The following is a 13,286-nucleotide window of genomic DNA, read 5'->3' as shown; positions in this document are numbered from 1 at the left end:
CATGCAGTCGTGTTGTCATAGGTGAACTGAAAGACGGAACGAAATCATCAACGTCTAATTAAAGCTTCGGTAATGAAGAGCCAGATAAGTGGGGCAGCATTTTACACAGCAAATCCACCGTACTGGTTCATGCCTCCAAGATAAGTTTCAGTTTGAGGCAACGAAGTCAAGCTTGATTTAGCTCCATGCAGATCTGCCATCATTATAAATGTATCGCACAAGCACCAATGCACACATAAACACACTTTTATAACAGCGGGAATCAAATCAAAGACATAACACAGCTCACAATGGAAGCATCCCACAGAGTTTGACCGTTTCTCCACTAGGAGTTTTGCTACATTTCACAGTTTGATTCTGCAATGCAAATGAAAAAAAACAAAAACAAGCATCTTTATTCAGTAATTCTTTATATCCTGACCACAGGGCACAGGAAAAAGACACTGAGAAATGAATGACGACTTGCACAGTAACAGCTAGAATGAACCTGACACATATCAGTCAGTCACAGTTTGCCTCATATGGTGTGTTGCCACTTCAATGTGTTTTATTTAGGCCATCTCGCACTGCCACAAAAACACTTTCAACGCAGCACTAGAAAGCTAGCAGAGGAAGAAACAACCGTGAAACAATGCAAGGAAACCTGCGTGTCTGTGCGGGTATATGTGGAACATACTAGTGGGGTAGGAACAACGTGCAAGAGGGGCTTGACGGCCCCCCCGTATAAGCGCAATGAGAGACTGACGCACTGATACGAGAGACGGTGCGTCCCACCCTTTATGTGGTAGGAAAGTTGCGGGGGTGACAGCTCACCTTGAGTGACAGGAAACTCAAAGAGGTTGCCACAAAGCTCTCATCCACTTATTTATCTTTAACGGTGGAACAGTGCTGACGCAGACCTCATCCCTCACTCATTAACTGTGTAGTTAACAAACAGGCGAAGAGCAAAACCAAAGCTTAACAACGCTTTAGCTGTGTGTAGGTGGAGCCATATTGTCTTTAAGTCCTCATGCATGCTGAGAGACCATATGTCACAAACAGGTTCCAAATCCATCGAAATATCTCAGCTGAGGCTTCCTCCACCCACGACTCTAATTCAATATATAATAATAACTGCTAACAATTATTATTAATATTAAAAAGTATTATTTAATAAATAATGGGTTACTTATTAAATATTATAGTTAGTTAACAGCTAAATGGTATTATTATTTTTACCACTACACAGCTCTCTGAAAAGCTCGAATCCATATCCAGGACAAAATTTTACACAATCATGATACTTGAAGAGTTCCTGAAAGGATAATAATGATATTATTTACAAATACTAACTATTAAATTACATTGTACATACTTTTTATAAGAGGGTGTTATGATGGTTACAGTAACGACACTTCAGGTGTTTTAAAAAAAAAAAAAAAAAAAAAAAAAAAAATTGTGGTGACGCATTAAAAATAAGGTTTCATTTGTTAACATTAATTAACTCCATTAGTTAGCATTTATTAATCTTAGTCAATTTGAGTTTTTTTTTTTTTACTAATACATTATTAAAATCAAAGGTTGTATCTGTTAATATCATTTAATGGACCTGAGCTAACTAACAATGAAAGTTGAATTGTTATTAGTTAATGTTAACAAAGATTAATAAATACTGTAACAAATGTATTGATCATTGTTATGGAGGACCAAACCTGCAGAAATTAAAAATGAATAAATAAATGAATTATTTTTATAAATAAATATAAAAATAAATGAATGCATAAAATACATAAATATAAAATAAGTGGAAAAATAAATAAAATAATAAATAAATAAAATTAGAAATATTTTAAAACATAAAAGCAGAAAATAATAAATTAAGGGGGAAACAATAAATTTAATTAAAAATGAATCATATTTATTTTATCAAGTTGTTTATTCATTTATTTATTTTCCTATTATTACATTTATTTACCTATTTATTCATTTATATATTTATTTATTCATTCATTTATTTATTAATTTTTAATTTCTGCAGGTTTGGTCCTCCATACATTGTTAGTTAATGTTAGATAATGCATTAACTAATGCTAACTAATGGTAACTTATTGTAAAGTTTAACCATAATATTTTCACTTCAACTTAAATATATAACGTATATAAAATATATTTGCCTTCTTCATTCTTCCTATGTGCAAATATGCACATTTTGTTTGAAAAAAAGACACAAGTTAGTATTTTCATATTTATACTTTCATATCTTTTTTTTTTTTTTTCAAACAAAATGTGCATATTTGCACATAGGAAGTATGAAGAAGACAAAAAGCCAGAAAAAAAAAAAACATTTAATTTTTTCCTCTGTTTTTGCTGATCTATTAAGAAAAATGCCAGAAATAACACATATGGAGTAAGCTAATGTATTCATTGCTCAAGTTACTGTTTACACAACTGTGGTATGACCCAAAACAGGATCTATCAGGAAACAATGGCTAATAAGTAAAATAAATAAATAAATGCAACAATCCACTATTTCTGCTAATACTGAAAAAATGATTAACACATAAATGTCAAGCAAGCAGCATGAACAGGCACTTAAACCTTCCAAAGAGCAAATGCTGCAAAAGCACAGGGTCATAGCTCATCTGATGAGCTCTGAATTCTGCAAGCACTGATGGAATTTCAGGTGAAAGGACGGACTGAGAATAAACTGACTCACTGAAGTGAAACGACGGGAGCTTCCACAAAGTACCTTTGACAGCGGCAGTCCATTATTAACCAGGACTATTATCCTCAGACGGCGCTAAACTATCCTGATACTGTCACACGATGCAAAAACAAAACCTGGCACTGTCTATTTAAAAGACCAAGAGCTAATATCTGTTCTTAACATGCTGTACTGTAGTGTCTCATCTTGGCTTCTGTGTGAAACTAGTTGGCAGACTGTGAATGTTGTGAAAATGGCATCACAAGGAAAAAAAATATTATCAGGGAATTCATCGGAGTGAAGAAAACTTGTTTATTTTGCAGTGCGGAGATGCAGAGGTGATGCTGTCCATAAACACAGGGTGCCAACACAACCACATCTCTAAAACATGCTGCAGACGACTGGGGTAAGTGTATTATACACACACACACGTTTGTTTTTGTGAATTGTGGGGACATTCCATAGGCGTAATGGTTTTTATACTGTACAAACTGTATTTTCTATCCCCCTACACTACCCCTACTCCTAAAACTACCCATCACAGGAAACTGTGCACATTTTTACTCTCTCAAAAAACTCATTCTGTATGATTCATAAGCGATTTGAAAAATGGGGACATGGGGTAATGTCCTCAAAGTCACCCTCTCCTTGTAATACCTATGTCATTTGTGTCCTGATGTCAAAAGAACACACACACACACACACACGTACATGTGGTTTATGGTGACTTTCCATAGACGTAATGGTTTTTACAGTATATTCTGTCCCCTTACACTAAACCTACCCTTGAACCTACCCATCACAGAAAACGTTCTGCATTTTTTTAATTTCAAAACAAACAAACAAACAAACAAAAAGTCAGTTTAGTATGTTTTTTAAGCCATCTGGTTTATGAGGACACAGGAAGTGTTGTAATACCCATGTAATTACGTTGTAATACCCATGTAATTATACACATTTGTCTTCAAACCATATATACAAGAACACACAGAGAGAGAGAGAGATAAACAGTTCCATCAGGATTTTGTAGGACCTTTTCCAGATTTTTGCGGCCCAAAATGACGGAATTCACTGTGCTTTTGTCAAATATTGTGATATTTGTGCCGTTTTTGCAGTGAAAACCAACCAATAATTATTATCCATTTATGTAATTTATATCAGTGAAATTAAGCATACAATCTGTAATTTTTTGTGCATTATTGAAATCAATTGTGGTCATAATCATAATTTTGCTTTGCAGTAAAAAAAAAAAAAATTGTGTTAGACATACACTACCGATCAAAAGGAATCATTCTGAATAATTCCAATTATTTAAAGCTTTTCTAAAAGTCTTATGTTGACCAAGTCTGCATTTATTTGATTAAAAATAAAATACAGTAAAACATATTTGAATGATTTCTGAAGGATCATGTGACACTGAAGACTGGAGTAGTGATGCTGAAAATTCAGCTTTGCATCACAGGAATAAATTACAGTACAGTCCAAAAGTTTGGAACCACTAAGATTTTTAATGTTTTTAAAAGAAGTTTCATCTGCTCACCAAGGCTACATTTATTTAATTAAAAATACAGTAAAAAACAGTAATATTGTGAAATATTATTACAATTTAAAATAACTGTGTACTATTTAAATATATTTGACAAAGTAATTTATTCCTGTGATGCAAAGCTGAATTTTCAGCATCGTTACTCCAGTCTTCAGTGTCACATGATCCTTCAGAAATCATTCTAATATGCTGATTTGCTGCTCAATAAACATTTATGATTATTTTCAATGTTGAAAACAGTTGTGTACTTTTTTTTTCAGGATTCCTTGATGAATAGAAAGTTCAAAAGAACAGCATTTATCTGAAATACAAAGCTTCTGTAGCATTATACACTACCGTTCAAAAGTTTGGGGTCAGTAAGAATTTTTATTTTTATTTTTTTGAAAAGAAATTAAAGAAATGAATACTTTTATTCAGCAAGGATGCATTAAATCAATCAAAAGTGGCAGTAAAGACATTTATAATGTTACAAAAGATTAGATTTCAGATAAACACTGTTCTTTTGAACTTTCTATTCATCAAATAATCCTGAAAAAAATATTGTACACAAATATTTTGTACAATTGTACACATTAAATGTTTCTTGAGCAGCAGATCAGCATATTAGAATGATTTCTGAAGGATCATGTGACACTGAAGACTGTAGTAATGATGCTGAAAATTCAGCCTTACCATCACAGGAATAAATTACTTTGTGAAATATATTTAAATAGTACACAGTTATTTTAAATTGTAATAATATTTCACAATATTACTGTTTTTACTGTATTTTTAATTAAATAAATGTAGCCTTGGTGAGCAGACGAAACTTCTTTTAAAAACATTAAAAATCTTAGTGGTTCCAAACTTTTGGACTGTACTGCACATATTAAAATATATTAAAATAGAAAACAGTTCTTTTAAATTGTAATATTATTTCACAATATTACGTTTTTCACTCTATTTTATCAAATAAAAGCAGCCTTGGTGAGCATAAACAGTAAACACTTAATAAAAGATTACATCATGTCCTAAATGCTTGTATTTATTGCAGACTGAAAACCAACCAAGAAGACAAACCTCGAGACAAGCTGCCACTCAGTGATTCGACAGTGGAGACAGTGAAGTCCCTGCACCTGCAGCTGGGCAGAGAAAGAGTGCAATGCACGGCCCAGGTCATAGGTCAGACTTCAAAGTTTCTCCAGTCACTTCTGAAAATGCACTGCCCATTACCTTAATAACAAAAAACATGACAGCATTCAGCTGTTTATACAATGTTCAATGGATTTGACTGAATACAGAATAGCTGAGAGACATCCAGGACATTCTCCTTAAGAGTCAGATACTCACCGAACTGGTTTCAACCAGTCGTATCTAAATATAAGTTTAATGCAAAGAGAAAAGTCTTGAGAGAGTGTGGAAAGGGATATTCATATAAATTTCTTCAGCCTGTATTTGCATTCAGCTTTCAGAGTAAGCCAATGACCTTTTCCAATTCAGACAGCAGTCTGGGAACGCTTGAACAAAGAAATGTGGGCAGCACAGAGGAATTACATAACAGAAGAGTACATGACTTGTGCACGGTGCCGGTCGTGTTTCATGCATGCATTGCATACAGATGTATAATAAAGCTATACCAATGATGCAGTTTTAACAAGCCACCTCATGTGCTCTTCTAATTAGAGAAACAATACAATTATGCCCACAGGGGATAAATATTCTGTTTTTGCCTACCACATTTTGAGTCTCACTTCTTGTCTGTTCACAGAGGATGCCACGTTTGAGGTGTGTCTGGGTCTACAGACTCTGCTGGAACTCAAAGTAAGCACTGCGTTTTATTAATACTACTATTAATTAATTAATAGTGAATCAAAATTAATTAAAAAAATATAATAGATTGATCTAGATTTTCAAATATTTAAATGAGACTTAATAATAGCAAATTACAAGCTTATAATCAGTTTGTCAATTTTGATTTTAGCTGATAAAAATCTGACATTTATATTATTTAGCAAAACAACTTATTTACATGAACAAAAGTTACTTACGTACATTGCATTCAAAGTATCCATTTTATCAGTAAGTAGTATGTGTGTTCTTGTGCAATGCTCTACCAGTTGATTTTTAACAATGAAACTGTGAAAAATAAGCATGCTGAAACCATCACAGACATGGCATGATGTAAGTCAAATTATGAAATACTTAATCCAAAATCAAGAAGCAAAGAAGTTTTGAGGCTATATTAGATGAGTTCTGGCACTAAGTGGCTTTGTACATGATAGGGGAGTTATTTTTTGAGCATATATCTAAATATTGAATCAGCTCTGAATACGGTTTGAGGTTTTTTCAAATGCCAGGGGGAAAAATTCCCCTTTGAGGTTTACATGAGTTATGAGGAGGAAGCTAAATGCTATTGAAAAAAAGAGAAATCCTTTTTAAAGTATGTCAGAGGGAAAAAGAAAAGGGGATGAGGGAGAGAGAAAGCTAGAGAATGAAAGTGTGGAGGATGTGGACAGTATCTGTATAAGTATATGCAAATTACTATTCTTGTCAAAAGAAAAAGATAATGTATGCAAGGAGAAGGATCCCTGAAACCAACGCAGACCTATGTGCTGACAATAAACAGCAGAATCAAACTTAGGTCTATTTTTCAGCCACTCAGTTCACCTGAAATATAACTGACATCAAATAAATTAAGTTTTTATATAAAAAGCCATTTTTCTCAGTTCCAGTGTTGATGCCGTTACTGCGTCTTGAAATGTCCTTGCTCATTTTCTAAAAGTAGAAAATTAACTTCAAGATAAACTCTGATGCTGGCTTGAAAACACCAGAAACTTTATAATATTTTTTAAAATGTGAAGGATTAGCTTGAAATTTATACAGGTCTGACAGACAGACAGACAGACAGACAGACAGAGAGATTCTGGGTGGTTGCTAGGCAGTGGCGTAGGTGTTCTGACTGGTGATTGGCAGTTACTTAGATGTTGGTTGATAGGTTATAAGCAGCTGCTAAGGTGTCATCATTGGTTGCAAGGGCAGACAGACAGATATAATGATAGACACTATTATTGAACGATAGACAGTATGATGGACAGAATAACAGACAAGACAGACTGAATGACAGACAGATGTCTGATAGAACGATAGAATAACAGACAAAAAGAATTCTAGATAGAATTGCAGATAGAACAATCGACAGACAAACAAATATATAGACAAAACAATGGATGGATGGATGTATGGATGGAATGATAGAACAATAGACAGACAGACAAACAGATATAGATATAGATATATAGACAGAACAATAGATAGATGGATGAAATTATAGACAGACAGAGATGCTGTAGATAGATAGACAACACGATGGATGGATGGATGGATGGATGGATGGATGGAATGATAGAACAGATAAACAGACAGATAGATAGATAGATAGATAGATAGATAGATAGATAGATAGATAGATAGATAGACAAAATGATGGATGGATGGATGGATGGATGGATGGATGGATGGATGGATGGATGGATGGATGGATGGATGGAATGATAGAACAATAGACAGACAGAGATGCTGTAGATAGATAGACAAAACGATGGATGGATGGATGGATGGAAGGAATGATAGAACAGATAAACAGACAGATATAAACACAGACAGACAGACAGACAGACAGATAGATAGATAGAGATAGATAGATAGATAGATAGATAGATAGATAGATAGATAGATAGATAGATAGATAGATAGATAGACAGACAAAATGATGGATGGATGGATGGATGGATGGATGGATGGATGGATGGATGGATGGATGGATGGAATGATAGAACAATAGACAGACAGAGATGCTGTAGATAGATAGACAGACAGACAGACAGACAGACAGACAGATAGATAGATAGATAGATAGATAGATAGATAGATAGATAGATAGATAGATAGATAGATAGACAAAACGATGGATGGATGGATGGATGGATGGATGGAATGATAGAACAGATAAACAGACAGATATATAGACAGACAGATAGATAGATAGATAGATAGATAGATAGATAGATAGATAGATAGATAGATAGATAGATAGATAGATAGACAGACAAAATGATGGATGGATGGATGGATGGATGGATGGATGGATGGATGGATGGATGGATGGATGGAAGGAATGATAGAACAGATAAACAGACAGATATAAACACAGACAGACAGACAGACAGACAGATAGATAGATAGATAGATAGATAGATAGATAGATAGATAGACAAAATGATGGATGGATGGATGGATGGATGGAATGATAGAACAATAGACAGACAGAGATGCTGTAGATAGATAGACAGACAGACAGACAGATAGATAGAGAGATTGATAGATAGATAGATAGACAAAACGATGGATGGATGGATGGATGGATGGATGGATGGATGGAACAGATAAACAGACAGATATATAGACAGACAGACAGATAGATAGATAGATAGATAGATAGTACAGATAAACAGACATAGATAGATAGATAGATAGATAGATAGATAGATAGATAGATAGATAGATAGATAGATAGATAGATAGATAGATAGATAGATAAAGTCTGATCAGCCAGACAAAGCAACAACTGTAACAATGAGCCATCAACATAATAAGCAGTTTTACACACGAGATGTGATGAAATGATCTGCTCTCTATTCCCAGTGCTGTGTGGACCTGAACTCCAGAGTGCTCCGTCTCCACAGCACAGGGCAGGAGCTTCCCTTCCTGGATCCACCTGCTTGCAGCCAGTGCCATCACCATGACAACAACAAAAACATGTGACCTCGGACCTATGTGCCCAACAACCACCATGACCGTACCCATATAATCAGAGAGGAAGTTGATGGAAGGACGCCTGCATCTGGACTGTAGTGTTCCCTTGTGCCAGATCAACATAGACAGGCCTCACCTCTCTCATCTTTCCTTCTTTATTCTTCGTTGTTTGTTTCTGTGCTATTTACAGAAATCTGCCAACTATGATTTTTTTTATATTATTATTTGCTGTGCTGCATTAGTTTTGATTAAATGTAATAAAGCTCAGGAGGAGGAAGGTTGTGTTCTGACATCTTAAAATTGCCTTTATCAAAATGACAAAATGGGTATGTAGTTAATCCGTAAGAAATTGAATTAATGTTTGAAGACTGATGAGTAATATTCTCTAACTGGTGATTTTAATTACAAAACAAGTAAATTATATTCTTGTACATTACAGCAACTGAGAGTTCACGAGATGCTGCACACTTTGGGATCTCCTAAACAATCCCCAAACCTGATTTTATACTTTTAAACGTGTCAAAATAACAAATCAGAAAGTTTCTTTCGCAAATTTAACCTCAAATTTAGCTAGAAATCTCTCACCCGAAACTGCCTTTAACTAAAGACTATGTTTTCAAACCTCATTTCCCTTTAGAAAGCCAAATCTGCCATCAGATGATAAGGACTTCTTCAGCCAGCCCAATCAAATGTTAATTGAGCCCTTGGGCTGCAATCTCACTCAATGACCCCCAAACCAAGCAAAACACTTCATCTGCATGATTTTATAGACTTTCCCCTTTGTATTTTTCAGTTTTTGGTACGTCGGAGTGTGTATGACTGAGTAAATGCTTTTCTGTTTGTCACCTGCATGTGTTTTCTTTTAGATTGGATGAATGCTCCTTATCTAGAGCCCAGTTTTCTAGAAACTCAGTTTGTCCTCATGACCGGAGGCATTTCTCCACCACCCATGCCTTGCTCATTGCTCTGCTTGTTCAACAGCCAAAATCTCCCACTAAAAGGCCAACCGATGACCCAAAGGGCATCGATGTCCCACACAAACTCACTCTAATCGGTGGGGCTAATTGAATTGTTGGCACACAATGCTCAACTACCCTGATCATCCAGCCTTTTAACACTATGGATGACCTTTCAGTGAAGGATGTCCATATATTTGACCATTTTATGTTCTTCTCTTTCTTTCTGTGTCGAGGACCAATTGTACGGGGGAAAATAGAGTTTATTTTTGGTGTTTTTTGGTTTCCTTTTCTCTGAACAGTATTTTCTCTGCCTAAACAAAATAAATATGTATTCTGGCTATGAAGGTCTCTGGTCTTCATCAATACACAGATCTCATAACAAGCATTTTTGAGAATCTCAAACCTAAGGAAACAACACCTGCACTACTGCTGGCAAAAACAGCGAAAACACTGTGCTGCTCCTCACAGAGGTTCACGTGGCCGTAATGTTGATTTGCCCAGGGCAGTCAACAGCCTATTTTAAGCTTCTTTCATCTGATGATGGAAGGAAAAGATGTTCCCACAACCATACAGAGCCACATGGGATGACATCATTGACCCTCCACTGAGGGCAGGCTGCTCCTGTTCCAACCAGCATGAAGACTGGAAACATAGCCAAGACAAGAATGGCTCTATTTGTCATTTATCACAGTCTAAAAACCATAAAATCCATTCTTTAAAAAAGCCAAGGAAATATATTCTAATTTATTAATATATAATAATTCTAAAATGACATATATAGTGTTCTAAACAGTTTTCAATGTACAGCACAATTTGTAAGTAGCATTTCCGTGGCACCGTGAAGCCCCGCCCACAGTTAAATCTCATTAATACACTCTCCATAACTCCATATTTAACATTAAATATGTTTTGATTGGCTTTTTTTGCGTCACACAATTGTTCAATGTGAACAGACACAGAACTTAACAGTTTTTGACCAAAATATAACAACGTTCCAGGCTCTGAAACAACTTTTCTTTTCTGCTATAACACAACAACCCTTTGAGAGGGGTAATATAATATTATCCATTACAGCCAATGATATCACAGCATCCATGTTTCACTTTTTACAATCCAATCAAATCCAGACCGGTAAAGCTTCCTACTACAGTTTCATTCAGATATGCGTTACATTATGCATTGTGAATGCCTTTTTTGTGGTCTTCAAGGGAGAAAAGAAATTAAATTCAACATAAAATCACGTTATAACCACATTTGCTACAGAACGATAAGAACGGCATGGTAAATGACCATGTCGCACGCTGTGGCCCCATGTCTTTCGGTCACATCCAATGATGACTTCAGAATAACACATTATCCTGTAAAGCCTCAGTGCTACACAGAAGAGTAGGAAAGGCTTTTTTTCAGCCAGTGCTCACATAGAGATGGGCTCTGCTACTGCTTCATAACCCACTGTGCAACGAGGGGCCTGTGGCGTTTTCTTCTGACTCAGTGCACATGCCACATCCTGTCACAGTTTTAAAAGACATATCTACCGGTGCAATATAAAAAAAAAACAATCACAGATTTACTGAACAGAAATGCAACCTTTGACACGTAGTTTTAAGGATTGACACGCTTGCTAATTTTGCAAGATGAATCTGCAAGATCTGCATTTGCAAGAACTTAATTTGCATCGGTCTTTGGAAACACCTGCAAAAATTTATATATATATATATATATATATATATATATATACAGTGCCGCTTGAAAGTTTGTGAACCCCTTGCAGAATCTGTGAAAATGTGAAATATTTTAACAAAATAAGAGAGATCATACAAAATGCATGTTATTTTTTATTTAGTACTGTCCTGAATAAGATATTTTACATAAAAGATGTTTACATACAGTATAATTAACAAGACAAAAAATAGCTTATTTAAGTTTATTTAAATGACCTGGTTCAAAAGTTTGTGAACCATTGATTCTCAATACTGTGTTACCTGGATGATCTATGACTGTTTTTTTGTTTTGTGATGGTTGTTCACGAGTCTCTTGTTTGTCCTGAACAGTTAAACTGCCCAATGTTCTTCAGAAAAATCCTCCAGGTCTTGCAGATTATTTGGTTTTATATATATATATATATATATATATATATATATATATATATATATATATATATATTCTCAAATATGTAATTCAAATATTATTATGTATATTAAAATTTTAATTTAAATAAATTCAAAAATATTGTTTGCATACAAGCAAAAAGTCTTGTGTTCCGGTCCCCAAATGCATCAAGTACTGCTCTAAAATGAATGAACTCTAGTAACATGCATATAATGGAATCACAACACAACTAAAATACATTTTTTTGAAATATAATAAATATTAACCCAATGTTTTGAAATATTTCAAAATTGCTACTTCATCGGAATGGTAGGAAACTCTGACTTTTGTGGGAATCGCTATGTGACCACAAATAAATAAATAAAAAATTGTGGACTTGATTCAATAGTTGCTGCAGATCTGTCAGCTGCACATCCATGATGTGAAACTCTTGTTCAACCACATCCCAAGAGTGCTCTATTGGATTGAGATCTGGTGACAGCGGAGGCCATTTGAGTATAGTCAATTCATTGTCATGTTCAACACTCAAAAAAATAACTCTTTGAATGAACATAAAAAATCATGGAAAGGATTTCCACATGATTAAGTTGCTTTATTTCAGCATCATGCAATTGTTTTATTCCAATTTAATGTACTTACGTTGGGTCAACTTAATTGATTAAGGTTGATTCAACTTATTTGCTATGGTTGGGCACAGCTTAATTTAATAGTGTCAGCCCAACTAATTTGCAGTGTTTTGGAAAATAAATAAAAAGCAATAAATAAATAATAAATAGTTTTCATATACATTGATTTTTTACAATTAATTCTTCTTGTTTAATTTTGTGATTTATATAACTTTTGTGATGTTCTGTGTTAGAAACCTAGATGTGATACTGGATTCATCCTAAATTGCCTTAACCAAAAACATTGGAAAGCCTAAATTGATCATAAGTCCATTAGTGGCAATGGTTTTACAATCAATATAGGCTTACAATGCGTTTGGGAAATGCAACCCAGAGCACTACCACAGTGATTACTTTCTTATTAAAGTGATTTAAAAGAATGTTAGCAGGTCCTCAACCCAAGCACAAGTGCAACAATTCACCACAATGGTAACCCTAAAACTATTAATTAACAGAAACTTTTAAATACCAACATAATAGAACAGTAAACATTAAAAAGTCTTTCCATTTTCTCATCTTCCTAAAAACTGCTT

At 34.5% G+C, this 13,286-nt stretch overlaps 1 protein-coding gene across 1 annotated transcript in view; it reads left to right on the top strand.

Annotated features, from left to right (window-relative positions):
• Positions 1-10,319, top strand: part of nrip2 (nuclear receptor interacting protein 2) — a 32,151-nt gene extending 21,832 nt beyond the window's left edge. Inside the window, exons 3-6 of the mRNA XM_048155968.1 lie at positions 3,007-3,089; positions 5,263-5,390; positions 5,977-6,029; positions 8,910-10,319. Of these exons, the coding sequence (XP_048011925.1) occupies positions 3,007-3,089; positions 5,263-5,390; positions 5,977-6,029; positions 8,910-9,029 (384 nt within the window). The 3' untranslated portion in view covers positions 9,030-10,319. The remainder of the gene's footprint in view (positions 1-3,006; positions 3,090-5,262; positions 5,391-5,976; positions 6,030-8,909) is intronic.
• Positions 10,320-13,286: the final 2,967 nt, after the last annotated feature.

The sequence above is a fragment of the Megalobrama amblycephala genome, linkage group LG14, assembly GCF_018812025.1.
Source record: "Megalobrama amblycephala isolate DHTTF-2021 linkage group LG14, ASM1881202v1, whole genome shotgun sequence".
Taxonomy (NCBI): domain Eukaryota; kingdom Metazoa; phylum Chordata; class Actinopteri; order Cypriniformes; family Xenocyprididae; genus Megalobrama; species Megalobrama amblycephala.
This window is presented reverse-complemented; position numbering and strand designations above follow the sequence as displayed.